Source organism: Crinia signifera, chromosome 3 (assembly GCF_055691185.1).
Source record: "Crinia signifera chromosome 3, ASM5569118v1, whole genome shotgun sequence".
NCBI lineage: Eukaryota > Metazoa > Chordata > Amphibia > Anura > Myobatrachidae > Crinia > Crinia signifera.
Window position 1 is genome coordinate 262935470 of NC_139219.1, and position 17842 is coordinate 262953311.

The 17842-nt window shown below is 46.6% G+C and overlaps 1 protein-coding gene across 3 annotated transcripts in view; it reads left to right on the top strand.

Annotated features, from left to right (window-relative positions):
• Window positions 1-17842, top strand: part of PLS1 (plastin 1) — a 132586-nt gene that overhangs the window by 47986 nt on the left and 66758 nt on the right. For all 3 annotated transcript variants that reach the window (XM_083174763.1, XM_083174765.1, XM_083174764.1), the window contains exon 2: window positions 14240-14344. In XM_083174763.1, the coding sequence (XP_083030889.1) occupies window positions 14275-14344 (70 nt within the window). In that variant the 5' untranslated portion in view covers window positions 14240-14274. The remainder of the gene's footprint in view (window positions 1-14239; window positions 14345-17842) is intronic.

Consider the following 17842-nt stretch of genomic DNA (forward strand, 5'->3'; position numbering starts at 1 on the left):
TCCTCTCCGGGAGAAGCCCGGAGAGGAGAGTTTCACCACCCGCTCAGGGGGCGGGGCTTACGAGTGACATCACTAAGCCCCGCCCATGCTGGTAAAACAAGGAATTCACAGATTTCCGTGGAGGGGGCGGGGCTAAAATGACGCGATTGTGTCGTTTTAGCTCCGCCCCCTCCTCTGAGCCCCGAGGATTGCGGCATTTTAATGCCGCGATCCGGGGGACAGCGGGGGTCCCCCCTGAATCTGGGAGGGTTGCCCACCCTTCCGGGGGGCCGGGAGGGGGTCCCGATTTTCGGGAGACTCCCGGAAATTCCGGGAGGGTCGGCAACCCTGACATACATACATACACTGCTGCTCTCATACATACATACATACATACATACATGCATACACTGTTGCTCACATACATACATACATACATACATACATGCATACACTGCTGCTCTCATATATACATTCATGCACCCACCACCACTCTCACATATATATATATGCATACATAAACTCCCTCTCTTATCAATACAATCATATATACATCGACACACCTCATCCAGCTCCATACATATATAGCACCACCATCCCCCCTCCCCAACAATACTACAAAACGGCTCGATACACAATTATAATCACAAGCTACCCCCATTACAACATTAGTGCAGCTCCATATGTATATACAAACCCCCTGCCCTCCGCATTCTCACTGATATCACTTTCCCCGGGTGGTGACTTAATTCAGCCACTACTCCAGGGCTCAGTGTGCAAGAAATGCCAGAGTCCTTACCGCTGGGCTGGCAGCCTGCCACCGTCTTATATTCTGTATTGCTGCAATAGTAATTAGCGACCGCCGGCCAGTAGTCCCGTGTCTTTCTGGCTGATTCGGTGCGATGTAACTTTTCTGCAGTGTAATGACCCTGGGCACTCTCTGTAGCGGCCTCCTGCACTAGAAATGTCTTTAGTGCAGGAGGCCAGCGGCCATGTTTGTGGAGACCAGTTGGAGACTGGTCAGCCGTGGCTGCAGCAGCAGCCTCAGAAAAAAGTAAGCGGCCCGCTCTTAAATCAATTGAGCGGACCGGGCGGCACATGGCATCCTGCGTCCCCGGCCCAGTCCGCCCCTGAGGGGTTGTTAAGTGGGTATTGGTGGCTGTGTGCGGTTGGAGGGGCAGTAGGTTGTAGTTTTGCCTCGGGTGCTGGGAAGACCTACTCCAGCCCGATAGTGGCACATAGAATTTTTCATAGTTCCCTTGTGCTAATTCATTCATGAGATTTGACCAGGCTGATTATTTAGAAATAAGTTTGTGACATCATGACTTTACCTTAGGCAATGCATTATTTCTTATCTCTTATCCAAAAATTACTGATGGCATAAAAATAGTTCTGTGCAATCTACAAAAGATATATACTTTTACAGCATATATTTATAGAACATTATCCTTCTTTGAGCTAAGATATAGTTCTAAAAATAGCCCCAAAATAAAGTTTATATAACTCCGCCTCGCCATGTAATGTATAAATAGCCTATATTCTGTGTGCGACTGTGGCTGTACCTGCATACGGAATGTTATATTACAGTGATTTCCATGAATACACTATTTCATATGCAGATACAGCCTCACTTACACACAGAATATAGGCATGCTGCATATCATTTTAATCAGCAGAAGCTGCTGATGCCCCTAGGCATTCCGAATGCACTAGGCAATTGCCTAGTTTGCCTATGCCTAAGGCCGGGTCTGCATGACATAGTCCCACACCCAAATGATGTGGCCATCCACCAAAAATCTCCCTCCCCTGCAGCACCTATTTTTACAGCTGGCTCACCTGCAGTTTACATTTACCGCACTATCATAATTATTGCAGGAGTCTGCTTTTACATATGAACACACCTATCCATACAGCTCCTTCTATTAGTATTACAGTATGTGGCCCACAATTGGCATTCGGGCGTACCAAACTACTCAGCTTTTCATAGCAGAATTACTGCCAGTAACATGCATTTAGCAATGGAACACGTCAATCCACCCAGCTCCTATTGAAAAAAGTATGATTTGCAGCCCACATTTACAATGGAACACCCCAAATCCACTTACAGTAGCTTCTCCCATTATAATTACTGCAGAGAGCATACACCTACCAAGCCACTACACACCAAGCCACAGATTTCCTTCCATCAGAGTTACTTCATGCAGCGTGTTATCAAGCCAATAAACATCAAGCCACAGAGCTCCTTCTATCAGAATTACTGCCACTAGCCCACATTTACCCTGGAACACCCCAAACCACTTAGCGCCTCACATCAGAATTACTGCAGGTAGCCTACATTTACCCTGAAATGTACCTATCCACCCAGATTCTCACATCAGGATTACTGCAGGTAGCCCACATTTACCATCGAACAACCCAAAGCACAATGGGGCAGATTTATTAAGCTTGGAGAAGAGATAAACTGGAGATAAAGCGGAGAAAAGGTAAAAGGAGATAAAGCACCAGCCAATCAGCTCCCAACTGTCTTTTTAAAACACAGCTGATTGGCTGGTGCTTTATCTCCTTTTACCTTTTCTCCGCTTTATCTCCAGTTTATCTCTTCTCCAAGCTTAATAAATCTGCCCCTTAGCGTCTAGCGCCAGAACTGTTGCAGGTAGCTTGCAGTTACATGGAACGAACAGATCCACCCAGATCCTCCCATCAGAAATACTCCACGTAGCCTGCTACCAATAAAAGTATACACTAAGCCACTCAGCTTCTCCAATCAGAATTATTGCAAGTAGTCCACATTTACCATGAAATGCACCAATCCACCCAAATCCTCCCATCAGAATGACTGCAGGGGTAGCCTGCATTTACTGTGGAACACACCAAGCCACTCAGCTCCTCCCATTAGAAATACTGCAGGCAGCATATAATACATGCACCAATTCATCTCACTCCTCCCATAAAAATGAGTGGATCGGGTGCATTCTTAGGGCTTTTCCCGAAAAGGATAAATGGCTAGATCCACCTCACAAAATGACTTGAATCTTGTACTCTCAGGTACAGTAAGTCAAGTCCTCACCTATATACCTATAATTAGATGCAGTTGCCTGAGTTTGGTATAATATTTACTCCTTAAAATTATGAACCTGTTTGAGAGCTGGCCCCTACTTGCCTCACTGCTGCGTCTTTTGAAGCAGCAGATATGGTAAAATATGGAAATGCCACAGGAACCGCCTGACGACAAAAAAGGAAGTAGTTGAAATGAGCTACTTGCCATGGATAATGTTGTTAATAGTGGCACATAGAATTACACATGTTAGTGCATTCATGAGATTTGACCATGGCTAAACATTAAGAAGTACATTTGCGGTATTATGACTATGTAAGAAAATTAATGATTTCTTATCTCTTATAAAAAAATTCAAAAATTACTGATGGTATAAAAATACTTTTGTGCAATCTGCAGAAGATATACAGTAGTCATTTCTTTTACAGCATATATTTATAGAACATTATCCTTCTGTTATCTAAGATATAGTTCTATAAATAGCCCAATATAAAGTGACGACCATTGGACTGCTTTCTTCTCGTATATTAGACCAGTTTTAGATGTAAAGGTGATTACAGGGTGCCTGGCAAAATGGAACTTCACCTTTCTAGAGCTTACTCTTCTTCAGATGGCGAAAGTTATTAATAAGCTTTGCAAACAAATTGTTTAGGATCTGCATATACAGTAGATCTTCCATTGCTAACTACCTGGGTTTTTGGGGTTCTTTTAAAGATATGCCTTACTGCCTAATACCCAAAGGGAACAAGTTGTTAGTACTGTATGTAAAGTTGTGGTATGACTTGTGTTGAACTATTTTTATTGTTTTCAATCATACATAAAGAGAAGTCCAGGTAGAGAGCATTTGTCCCTCCGGGATTGGTCATATTATTAAATTATATTATGATTGAAATGGTAAGAAATCTCCAGTTTTGGTACTTGTGTATTATCACGGCGCCCCCGATATGTGATTGCGCGATTTTTCATCGCATCGCATGCCATACACCCGATGCACTGCGATGCGATGCGATTTTAGCCCCCTATGCGATGAACAATTGTATAAGCACCCTAATGGGTGCTTGCAATATTAAATGCACCCCCACGCCACCCCCCAGTATAAACGTAAACCACGCGTACTACGACCTTTTCATACCCCCACTATCCACGTCGGCGTGGAGTCGATTTTATAAAGTGTGGCGAGCGCAGCGAGCCACCGTGCCCGAAGCGTGGCGAGCGCAGCGAGCCCCGTGAGGGGACGCGTATACCTGTGAAGTTATGCGCGTCCCCTCGCCACGCTTCGGGCTCGGTGGCTCGCTGCACTCGCCACACTTTATAAAATCAACTCAACGCCAACGTGGCTAGTGGGGGTATGAAAAGGTCGGAGGACGCATACCGCCGCCCCTCGCGGGCTCGCTACGCTCGCCACGCTCGCCACGCTTCGGGTTCACGTTTATACTGGGGGGTTGCGTGGGGGTGCATTTAACATTGTAAGCACCCATTAGGGTGCTTATACAAGTTATAATCGCATCCCATCGCATTGTATGGCATATACAATGCCATACAATTTTAAAATTGTATGACATTGTAGAACATCGCGCGATATTGCATCGCATCGCATACCATCGTATGCCTTATGGTATGCGATGGGCGCCGTTATACTACACAAGAACCCCAGTTTTTTTAAAGCGGCAATCATTTACACGTCAAAACCAGTTTGATTTTGCAGTGTAAATGATTGCTGCTTTAAAAAAACCTGGAGATTTCTTACCAAATCTCTCACTTTCTGAATCTCTCATCCTATTAAATTTCCCTCTTAGTGTCACTGTGCTCTGGCCAGGGGGCCCCTGAGAGAGAGGGGCCCGGGGTACAGTATCCCCTGCCTCCCCCTTAATCTGGCTATGCTTTAATGGGTTTAATGGGATGCATTTGCATGAGTTTTACAGCATATATTTATAGAACGCAGGGCCGGTGCAAGCCTCCCGCCCGCCCCATGTAAAACCCCCCGCGCCGCCTGCCGGGTGGGAGGGTGCGGACAATACTGCGGCGGGGGGGAGGGGGGGTGTTTGCGATACTGCGATGCGGCACGGGGGGGGGGGGGTTGCGATACTGCGATGTGGTACGAGGGGGGTGTGCGGGCGATACTGCCGCACTGAAATCCCCCCAGCGAGGAGCCCCCCGTGCAGCATTAATTAACGGGCAGGATGGGGGTCGGGGAGGGGAGAGGGAGGAGGATTACATACTCACCTGCTCCTCGCTCCCCACTCCCTGCTTTCAGGTACCTCTCTATGGTACCTCGGCGGCTCCGTACCGCCCTCCAGTGGCCTGCGCCCTAGGCAAATGCCTAGTCCTACCTAGTGGTGGCGCCGGCCCTGATAGAACGTTATCCTTCTTTGATCTATGTTATCTTTCTATAAATAGCCCAATATAAAGTTATTTAAATGCATCTTGCTGTCTAATGTATAAATACTGGCTAGTTGCTATACTCTGAATCCTGTATACTGTATGTGCTGTCCACATAAAGTATTTTCATAATACGTTCTTTACCATACTTTACATATCACACAAACTACATGGCCACTCTCTACTGGTCCTTCTCACTATTTATTACCCATAGCCCTTGCAAACAGTTCTGGGGCCACTTTCTCTTCCCCAGGTTACCTGATCAGCATTTACAGGACTTTGGACACATATGCTTATCCATGCGTTTATTTGTTATTGCAGATAGTCAGAAACATGATGTCATGTGTTATACAATAAACCATTACTAGCCGGATAATAGATTTGTTTGCACTTGCAACAAGTTGCAGTAAATATAATAATTGTTTTCATTGACACAACAATGGGTATAGTACAAACAGGATGTAGGGTTGGGCAACTGAGTACTGCGGGAATTTTTTCAGCAATTCCAGCAAGGGTGCTGCTGTGATTGTGGAACTCCGGACAGGTAAGTATTAAAAATGGATGCAGTGTGGGTCCCCAGGGACTCAGGGGCCCGTGTGCACATTATAAATACACCACTGCTTTCCACTGACAGTACCAGCATCAAGAGTTTGAGAAACAGTCTCTAAAAAGTTTTAGTTACATCTGACATATAACAGCTACAAGGTCGTTCTATGTTAATATGGACCAGATGAACTAAGCTTCAAAAAGTGATAAAGTTGATAGTGATAAAAGTACTGGCCAACCAGCTCCTAACTGTCATTTTGCAGTAGTTTCCAAACTGTGTGCCGTGGACAGTAGCAGGGGAGCCCTGGGTTGGTGGTCCAGGACCAATTCAATTCAGTGTTTGTGACTTCCAACAATAACATATGTGGACAAACAGAAGTAGATTATGTCCCTCACCATATAATTGACCCTAAGGATGATATAAACACAATTTACTTAATTTTATTTATTTCTTTTTTTTTTCAAAAACTCTCAATAAGGAACTTTTGGCCTGGGGGTGTCATGAATTTTTTTTTTATACTTTTGGGTGCCAGGATTCACAAAAGTTTGGGAACCCCTGGCTTAGTGCATCTGGCCCTATGTATTAGATCAGGGCTGGCCAAAAGGTTCATCACTATCTACCTATCGATCGCGGAGCTCCCGACGATAGATCGCGATCAATTGTAACGCAGATAGCTGCTGAAGCCTCTGAGAGATTAGGGATGCAGTGCATAGGTGCATGATGTCACTCACGCACTGCAAGTGAGAAGCACCTTAGAACCCATTTGAGCAGACATGTAGGCTCAGCGGCAGCTAGATTCCGCGGTGGTGGGACTCGGAGCGCTCAGTGGCAGCGGGAGGCGTAGTGGCAGTGGCAAGCTGGACCCAAGCATTGCGGATTCTATTTTATAGTAAGAGTTTAAAGTGAGGACATGCAATGCATGTGGGGGTTGGGTTTCTCCATAGGTTTTTTTTTATATGCTGTTATGCGGTGGGAGGGGAAGGTGGTCTCGTTACAAATTAAGTTCATCCCAATTGCTGCTTGTAATGGAGTTTTGTGCCCCACTCAAACATGTTATATCATTCTGTGGTGTCCTGTTATTATGCAGGGGGAGCAGCCTGTGGTGTCCTGGTATTATTATACAGGGAAATTTACCAGTAGCTGCTGCATTTCCCAGCCTAGGCTTATAGTCGAGTCAATAAGTTTTTCCATTATTTTTTTGTGGTAAAATTTGGTGCCTCGTTGGGGTTTGTCTTATATATTGACAAACCCCGGGCACCAGGTTGCCACCGTGACCATATTCTGATTCCTGGCGACTAGATTTTGAGAGGGAGGAAGCAGAATCTGATCTTGGCTGGGTTGGGGGTTCGGTGCGGTCCTGTCCGGTCCTCAACCTTCACTTCACGCTAAACTTCCTTAGCAGGACACCGCACCCTGCCTGTTTTTTAAACCTCTAAATGCGCCCTGCCCCTCCACTCCCAACTTCCAATCTCACATGCTGATTAGAAGTCTCTGTGTATAGTGCAGCAGAGGCGCAGTGAAAGGCAAGGTGCGCTGGAGACAATTACTGATGCTATGCGCTGCCATACTGACAGGCAGCAGCAGCACCAGCAGTAGGATCCCTGCTGCCTACCTGCTCCTCTCCACCCACATGTGCCGCTGAGCAGAGTACGCAGTGCAGGGAGGCTCCGGGCTAAAGAGGAGCTCTCCCTAATCTCTGCTAGGTTGCACAAAGCACGATTTTAAAGACATTTGTCGAGCCCTGGCATAATGTGATTTAACTTTGGCTCAGTCTATGTGGCATTATATGAATTTTATCTCATTCTGTATCAGTGTAAGGGGTGTATTGCACTGGGAGGGGAATATTTTGCACAGGGGATATGTCGTAAATAAGTATACAAAAAGTAGATCCCTGGTTACAATTGTCTGTCCATCGTTGCATACCCTCCAACATGACCCATTCCATTAGGTACAAAATTCTCTGTTACTCAACTTCCCTGCCAGTGGCAGTTAAAGAAGTTGGACTCCAGCAATCCAATATTCGGTACTTGTTTCCTAGCACGGCGCCAGCGATAAAAATTGTATCCATCGGGTCCTAAAAAATCGCGTTGATCGCATCGCATGCAACCAAATCGCATGCGATGCGATCGACGTGATTTTTACATTGGAATCAATGTAAAATGGTCCCTAAGACCTGATTTTACATTGGTCCCAATGTTAAATGCCCCCCAGACCCCAATTTTCATTGTATCACCACCCTGATGGGTCAAATGCCCCCCCCCCATTGTTAACGCCACCCCACGATGAACGCCAACCCAAAGCGTGGCGAGCGCAGCGAGCCCGCGAGGGGCGGCAGTACGCGTCCTCCGACCTTTTCATTCCCCCACTATCCACGTCGGTGTGGAGTTGATTTTATATAGTGTAGCGAGCGCAGCGAGCCACCGAGCCCGAAGCGTGGCGAGCGCAGTGCGCCCCGCGAGGGGACGCGCATTACTTCACAGGTATTATGCATCCCCTCATGGGGCTCGCTGCGGTCGCCACGCTTCGGGCTCGGTGGCTCGCTGCGCTCGCGACACTATATAAGATCAACTCCACGCCGACGTGGATAGTGGGGGTATGAAAAGGTCGGAGGACGCGTACTGCCACCCCTCGGGGGCTCGATGCGCTCGCCACGCTTCGGGTTTGCGTTCTTTGTGGAGTGGCGTTAACAATGGGGGGGGGGCATTTCACATACAAATTACCCATCAGGGTGGGTATACAATCAAAAATCGGGTCCATTGGGCCATTGAACATTGTTCCCTATGTAAAATCAGGTCCATCGCATCGCTCGCATTGTATGCCATTATAATGGCATACAATGGACCCGATTTTACATAGGAATTTAACATTGAATACAATGCATTCAATGTTAAATTGTGTCGGTCGCATCGCATACCTTAAGTTAAGGCATGCGATGGACGCGATATTTAATTGTCTGGAAAAAGGCTAAAAATAGCCCAAAAATTGCGTCGGTCGCGTCCATCGCATACCTTAACTTAAGGTATGCGATGACCCACGACGGGCGTCGTGCTAGGAAACAAGTACCCAAAATTCAAAGAGGGGGGTCACGTCAAATGTCAGTGAGTCCAGGACAGTGATGTTAGGGGTGGCATTAGGAGTGTTCCCCTTTTTGAATATTGGACTGTGCTGCAGGCTCACATCTGCAACTGCCTCTGGTCCAGGAACAGAGGATTTTGTACCTAATGGAATGGATCATGTTGGAGGGAGTGCCGTTGTATTAGATGGTCTTGTAGAAATTGTAAAGCTTGGCATTACTATGCCTTCATATTATGGGGCTAATTAATCAGATATCTGACTCCTGTTGTAGCAAAGATAGGTTAGCATACATTAGGACACAGCTCTGGTGAGTGAGGCATCCCTACTTTCTGTGACAGGTAGGATAATAATTTTGGTACTTGTTTCCTAGCACGGCGCCCGCCGGGTTGATCGCATGCCTTAAGTTTAAGGTACTTAAGGCATGCGATCGACGCAATGGACCCGATTTTCTGTCAATCACCAGTGTATTTGCCGGTGAAAGAGAAAATCGCGTTGATCGGGTCCGATGCGACCGACGCGATCAATGCGATTTTCCCATAGAGAATAATCTTAAATTATTTTGAAAGTTAAAATTGGGTTGATCAACCTGATTTTACATAGGGAACAATGGGAAATGGGCCAATATGGCCAATTTCTCATTGTATATGGTTAGAAAGTATGGTTAATGCCTCCCCCCCATTGTTAACGCCACCCCACTATTGACGACAACCCGAAGCGTGGCAAGCGCCGGCGGTACGCGTCCTCGGACCTTTTCATACCCCCACTATCCACGTCGGCGTGGAGTTGATTTTATATAGTGTGGCGAGCGCAGCAAGCCCAGCGAGGGGACGCGTATACCTGTGAAGTTATAGAACCAAAACTTTATTCTTTAACTGGGATGGTACATTTGTCAAGTGAGCTCAGTGATGTCATAAACCACCCATATAACAGAAGGGAATTAAGGGGACTGAATCATGCAAATATAGGTCATATTAATTAATTAATTAATATTTGTATACTATTATTATAAAATTATAATCAACAGTTTGGTTTTTCATGTCATTTTAAAATTCTTTTCATGCCTGCTTAGTAATCATTTCAGATGGCAGATCTGTTTTGTTCATTGACTTCCATACATTTACAGATGGAGCCTGGCTTGTCTTTGCAGGGGATGGCGATGCCAGCTGCCATCCCCCACCACCTGTATCTGCGAAAGGGGACGCGAGCGCACGAGACGGCGCTTCCCCCAGGTCCCCTTCCGATGGCGCTTCCCCCAGGTCCCCGCCGGCGGTCACCCAGGGTCCCCACCGCCTCCCCGCACCCCCCCCCCTAACCCGGACGGGTTCCCGTCGCACGGAAACTGAGACGCGAGTCTCAGTCAGATGGAGAGCCGGGCTGCTGGCGGTTCGCCAGTGGTGACAGTCTGGTGATTCGCCAGCAAGAGGGAGCCCGGCTCCATCTGTATGTATAGCTATAGTAATTGTAAAGGTGCTTATACACTTATACTATTTGAGCACTTTTCAACCAATTCTGATACATCGGGCCAAGAAATCGAATAAAAGGCTCAAATCCTATGTGTCTAACCTCTGAATTTGATCTGATGTGTGGTCCGTGCGCATCGGATCAGAGCCTTATAATATATTGTATGACATCATATGACATATACATATAGTGGCAGATGCTCAATTAGTTTACTAATACTACTCAGGTGCATGAAAGGAAGGGGTAATACTGGGTAAAAGAAAAATACATTGTTTGCCTCTAGCAGACTGAATGGCATTAGTTATCATATTGGCATATCAAATGCAAAAGGACCGCATAGATGTATTATTTATTTATTAATTGTTTCTTATATAGCGTAGCATATTCCGTTGTGCTTTACAATAGGAGACAATACAACAAACTGGGTATTTACAGTTAAAGGTATGAGAGCTTCGCTCACAAGCTTACAATCTATAGGGAAATAGACATTGATAGATATTCTTTATTGCATTATATCCACCAGAATGCAAAGGTTCCTGATGTTCTGTATGATACGGTGACCCAGCAGTTTGGCCAGGGGTCAGGAGGATGGAAAATGTGAAAAAGAAAGAGATTGGATAAGAGTGGACTATACAGTGGAGATGTAATTAGATAGGAACGCTATATGAAGGTTAAGTGGCTGGTTCTGGAATTTGATAAGCTTGCCTGAAGAGATGAGTTTTTAGGGAACGCTTATAGGATTGGAGACTGGAGGAGAGTCTTATTGTGCTTGGGAGGGCATTCCACAGAGTGCGTGCAGCCCAAAGAAAGTCCTGAAATCAGTAAAAGGAGCGAGTAATAAGTGTGGATTAGAGACGTAGATCTTGTGAGGAGCATAGAGGTCTGGATGGAAGATATTTTGAGATAGGGGAAGATATGTATGTTGGTGTAGTTTGGTTTATGGCTTTGTGTGTAAGTAAAATAATTTTGTATGGACTTCGGTAAAATACAGGTAACCAATGAAGTGACTGACAGAGTTGCTTTGCAGACAGTGAACATCTGGCTAGAAAGATTAGCCTCCCAGCTGTATTCATGAAGCACTGTAATGGTGAGAGTCTGTATTGGGGAAGGCCAATAAGAAGGCTATTGCAATAATCAATGCGTGAGATGATGAGAGCATGGATTAGAGCAGTGGTAGCCAACCCTAGCCCTCGAGAGCTACCAACAGTTCACATTTTCCAGACAACCTAGCTGCTGCACAGCTGCACTCATTAATCACTGACACATTTTAAAAGATACACAGATGGAGCTAATTAGCTCACTTGTGATTCTGTGAGGAGACCTGCAAAACATGCACTGTTGGTAGCTCTCGAGGACTAGGGTTGGCTACCCCAGGATTAGAGTTTTTGGAATGTCTTGTGTAAGGTAAGGGCACATTTTGAATATGTTTTTTTAGGTGCATTTGGCATGCTTTTGAGACAGATTGGATGTGGGGAACAAAGTTCAGAGTCAAGGATGACACATAGGCAGCTTGAGTGATAGGAGTGATTGTCATATTCTCAACATCGATAGAGATATCTGGTTGGTAACTACTATTTATTGGTGGAAATATAATCAATTCTGCTTTAGAAATATTCAGTTTGAGGAGGCGAGATGACATCCAGCATGAAAGAGCAGAAAGGCATTCAGAGACACTACCTAATACAGATGGGGAAAGGTCCAGGGAGGATAGGTAGAGCTGAGTATCATCTGCATACAGATGATACTGAAATCCAAAGGAGCTGATTAGTTTGCCAAGAGATGAGGTATACCAGTAGAGCAGTGGTCAGGGAACTTGGTCTTCATTACCCCACACAGTGCATGTTTTGCTGGTAACCCAGCAGGTGCAGGTGTTTTTTTTATGTCATTTTAAAATTCTTTTCATGCCTGCTTAGTAATCATTTCAGATGGCAGATCTGTTTTGTTCATTGACTTCCATACATTTACAGATGGAGCCGGGCTTGTCTTTGCAGGGGATGGCGATGGCGATGCCAGCCGCCATCCCCCACCACCTGTATCTGTGAAAGGGGACGCGCGCGCACGAGATGCGCGCGCGTCCCCTTCCGACGGCGCTTCCCCCAGGTCCCCGCCGGCGGTCACCCAGGGTCCCCACCGCCTCCCCGCACCCCCCCCTAACCCTAATTACTCACAGACACATTTTATAAGGTCCGCAGGTGGAGTTAATTATTTCACTTGTGATTCTGTGAGGAGACCTGCAAAACATGCACTGCGTGGGGTAATGAGGACTGAGTTCCCTGACCACTGCAGTAGAGAAAGAGAGGTTACAGATTTTAGTTAAAGTTGGGATGAGTAAAGGAGATATAGATTTACTTACTTGTGGGGGTATAGGGTCAAGAAAAGAGGTAGATGAGTGGGAGGAAGAGAAAATGCAGACACTTTATCTTCATTCGTGGTATCAAATGAAGTAAATGTGTCAGAGGGCTCAGGTAGGAAATTGAGCAGATCATCAACTGAGTCGAAGCATTCCAATTCATCTTGGAACTTGTCAATCTTATCCCTGAAGTAGGAAGCAAGATCTTGTGCATGGATAGTGGAGGTGCCGGACGGCTCCCCGACAGTCGGAATTCCGACAGTCATTACTCCGGCGTCGGAATCCCGACTGCTCCCTCGTGGGGGTCCACGACCCACATAGAGGGAGAACCATGCCCGCAGCGTGGCGAGCGCAGCGATCCCGCAAGGTGCCTCATTGCGCTCCCCACGCTGTGCAGTCGGGATCCCGACGTCTGACTAATGACTGTCGGAATCCCGACTGACGGGTAATTATACCACACCCGGATAATGGCTGGTGGCTTGGGTGATGGAGGGTTGAGAAGTGAATTAAATGTATTACAAATAAGTTTTTAGTTAGGAGCTTGAGCAGAAATGAGAGTTTGGAAATATGTTTGGCAGTTTCCAAGGTATAACTATAGTCTTATAAGTGAGGAAATCCATTGGACTGCGAGATTTACCCCATTTACGCTCAACTTTCCATGAGAGATTTTATAGGTGTCTTTAGGGTGACCAACTCATCCCTTTAATCCGGGACACATATTAATTACACAGGTTCTGTGGCAATTTAAAACCAGGTGAAATGGAGTCTTGAGGTGTGGCAGTTTAAAACCAGGTGAAAGCCAGCCACAGAACCTGTGTAATTAATATGTGTCCCGGATTAAAGGGATGAGTTGGTCACCCTAGGTGTCTTGTTAATTTAGAGTGCCACAGTTGGCGTCTAGGCCTACTTAGAGTGAGCCACTTCATCAAGGGCTGTTTTGAGAGTTAGGCTCAGGTGTGATACTGCTATCTCAGAGTAGTGAGTGCAGAAATAGGTGCAAGCTGTTGTTGCAGAGAGGAGGAGAGTTCTTGAAAATTAATATCATTAATATTTCTGCAGGCTTGAGGTAGATTGAGGGATTTCAGTGTCATGCAGTTGATAAGGTTTTGATCTGAGAGAGGTAAGGGAGTATTGGTGAATTCAGACACTGAGCATTGCCTAGTGAATTCAAGATCAAGGCAGTGTTTCTCTCAATGAGTAGAGGAGTCAGTCTATTGGGAGAGGCTGAGAGAGGAGGTTAGAGATAGTAGTTTAGTGTAAATGATTGCCGCTTTAAAAAAACTGAAGATTTCTTACCAAATCTCTCACTTTCTGAATCTCTTATCCTTTTAAATTGACCCCTTAAGTCTGACATGAAGGTAACTAACTACGTTCTTCTTTCTCCCGCTTCTAGGTTCTAGGTATAACTGCTTGAGTTCTTCACAGGAAATGGCTAACAATACCATCACTATTTCCAGAGAGGAACTAGCGGAACTTAAAGAAGCATTTGATAAAGTCGGTGAGTATGAGATCAGTTTATTGATCTAGCATACACCTGTTTACATAGTCAACTCCTCCCTAGTACATGGATTGCTGACCTCTCAATGCTCTCCTAGTACATGAATTGATGACATCACTACAGTCCCTGGTACAAGGATTGCAGACCTCATTATGCTATCCTAGTACATGCATAGCACACCCTTCAATGTTCTCCAACTACATGTATTGCTCTCCCCACATTTTTCTGTTCATGAATTACACACCCAATAATGCTCTCCTACTACATGCAATGCACACCCTACTAAGCTCTCCTAATACATGGATTGCACACAACAATGCTCTTCTAGTACATGCATTGCACACTCTACTGTGCTCTCCTAGTACATAAATTGCACACTCTACATTGCTCTCCTAGTACACGGATTGCATACAACAATGCTCTCTTGTACATGGATTTCACACAACAATGCTCTCCTAGTACATGCATTGCACACTCTACAATGTTCTCTTAGTACATACATTGCATTCCCTACAATGCACTTCTAGTACATGCATTACACACACAATGCTTTTCTAGTGCGTGCTTAAAAAAAACAAAAAAAAAACGACAGTACAATGCTCTCCTAGAAGATTCATTGCACACACCAAATTGCTCACCTAGTACATGGATTGCACATCCTACAATGCTCTTATGCATTACAGACCCCAAATTGCTCTCATGGGCCCTTATTCAGATCTGATTGCAGTACACATTTGTTTGGAAAATGGGCAAAACCATATGCACTGCAGGTAGGGCAGATGTAACATGTGCAGAGTTAAATTTGGGTGGGGTGTGTTGAAACTGAAATCTAAATTGGGTACTTGTGTAGTTTCACGACGCCCGATATATCGGATGTGATATTGGCTGATAAATCAGATGCAATATCGGCCGATATATCGATGGGATCAGAAGCGATTTTTGACCTGTTCATAACCCCACTATCCACTATGCATGGAGTTCATTTTCTATAGTGTGGCGAGCGCAGTAATCCGCATCCGCTATATACCATCAACTCCATGCGTAGTGGATACTGGGGTTATAACAGGTCAAAATTCACTTCGGATCGCATCGATATATCGGCCGATATCGCCCACGTATTGCTGGCTCCCCCCCCCCCCTCCCGCAAATGCTTGGGCTGCGGAGCCTTATTTACGCCACTGGGTCACATCACCCCAGGGTCCGACAGCCCAAGCAGACAGGGGGTCCCTCCAGGGTATGTAAGTCGCCGGCGGGGTCCCTCCAGCGCATGGAAATTAAGCGGAGACACCGCCGGTTACTTCCCATGCGCTTGAGGGACCCCGCCGGTGACTTCCCATACCCTGGAGGGACTCCCTGTCTGCCTGGGCTGTCAGACCCTGGGGTGATGTGACCGAGCCAGCCCAGACCTGTCTCTCAGCGCCCCCGTGCTAACCCCCACCCGTCCGGACTCCGGCTGAATTACTGGACTGTCTGGAATAATCCCGGACGGGTTGTAACCCTACGTGTTATGGAACTTATGGAGGAAGAGGAAGCAGTAGCAGATTCCTCCACTAGGTATGGGGTTAGCAGCACAGCCATTCCCCACTCACAGTGAGAGCAGCTGCTGATCATTTATTCTTTTTTAATAAAGCAGCAGCAACAGGAACGTCTGCTGCAGGATCAGCAGCTGGTTCGATGTGGTCAGAGTTACTTACTGTTAGGTCCCAGGGCTGGGAAAGGAACAATGAATGTGGGATACAGCTCCCTGCTGCTACTGTATATGTTGGAGCATATTAATTAGGGATGGCCATGATTAGAAAACATCGATGGTTGATGGCCGATGTCAAATAGTTTTGCCATCGATGGGGGAGAACCAGAGGGTTTCCCACCATCGATGTCAAGGTTAAAAGAATAGTTTCGTTTTCCCTTTTTCCGGGGACTCAGGGCATAGCTCCGCCCAGGACACCTATGAAGCCACACCCCCATATTCTTATTGGCCCACAGGCCAATCAGTCAGAGAAAATGGATGTCCATCGATATGTAAAAACATTGATGGTCATCCATTGCATAGTTATGGACCATCGATGGTCAGTTGTAATTTTGCCATCAATGGTAAACATGGCAAAGGCAACAATGGCCATCCCTAATATTAATTACTCCCTGCCACAGCAGAGTGACACACCGCCGGGGAGAGAAGCAAGGCAGCAGCAGGTGGTAGAGGGAGGAGAGAGCACTCCCGGCCAATCTCAGCTGCCTCTAGCTTCCCCCTCTCCACCCCTTCTCTGCAGTGACTGTGTGAGTGACCCCACACCTGCTGTGTTTGTGCCTGCAGGCTGATTTGTGCAGGAGGAGCCCCCATGGCAACAAGAGGATTAGGTAGTTATGCAATATTTTTAGCCTTTCATGTCCTGTGCCCCCCCCCCCCCTAGTACAGCCTTCCCTACCCTCTGCCCTCTAGTCCAGGCTTTCCTGAAATGTGCCCCCCTTTCCCTGCCTTCTCTGCCCTGTGCCCCTTAGCCCAGCCTTACCTGCCCTGTGCCTAATCCTTAGTCCAGGCTTTCCTGAAATGTGCCCCCTTAGCCCTGCCTTCTCTGCCCTATGCCTCCTAGCCCTGCCTAGTCTGCCCTATGCCTCCTAGCCCTGCCTAGTCTGCCCTGTGCTCCTAGCCCTGCCTAGTCTACCTTGTGCCTCCCTAGTCCAGCCTTACCTGCCCTGTGCCCCCCTAGCCCTGCCTTCTCTGCCCTGTGCCCCCTAGCCCTGCCTTCTCTGCCCTGTGCCTCCCTACCCAAGCCTTCTCTGCCCTGTGCCACCCTACCCAAGCCTTCTCTGCCCTGTGCCACCCTAGTCCTGCCTTCTCTGCCCTATGCCTCCCTATGCCACCCTAGTCATGCCTTCTCTGCCCTGTGCCTCCCTAGACCAGCCTTACCTGCCCCATGCCCCCCTAGCCCGGCCTTCTCTGCCCGGTGCCTCCCTAGACCAGCCTTACCTGCCCTGTGCCCCCCTAGCCCAGCCTTCCCTGCCCGGTGCCTCCCTAGTACAGCCTTCCCTGTGCCTAATCCTTTGTCCAGGCTTTTCTGCCCTGTAAATAAGAAAGTTAAAGAGAGAGAACAATAAATAAAATATTCTGTAATATAATAGCAATTTAAGAATAACAATTTATCGCAAATACATGCAGTATATAAAATAGATAATTATATCAGATGTGGCCCACTTCCTGCCCACCATTGATCAAACACCCCAGTAAATATGAAAACCACCATAGGTGTTCGCTTGAGGCTTCCACATGAGCATATTCGCATATGCGCATGCACAAAGCCCCACCAATGGGACTGGGAGTAAATTCAGACCTGAGCGATCAGGTCTGAATCACCCCCATTGTTTCCTTACATGAACACAATTTAAAGCCCCATACACACTAGATATCTTTAAAAAAAAAGTGTCTAGTGTACACTCAATATCATTAACGATACTCACTCCCACGCATCGGTAATGACCCCCCGTCAGCTGAACATGAGGTTG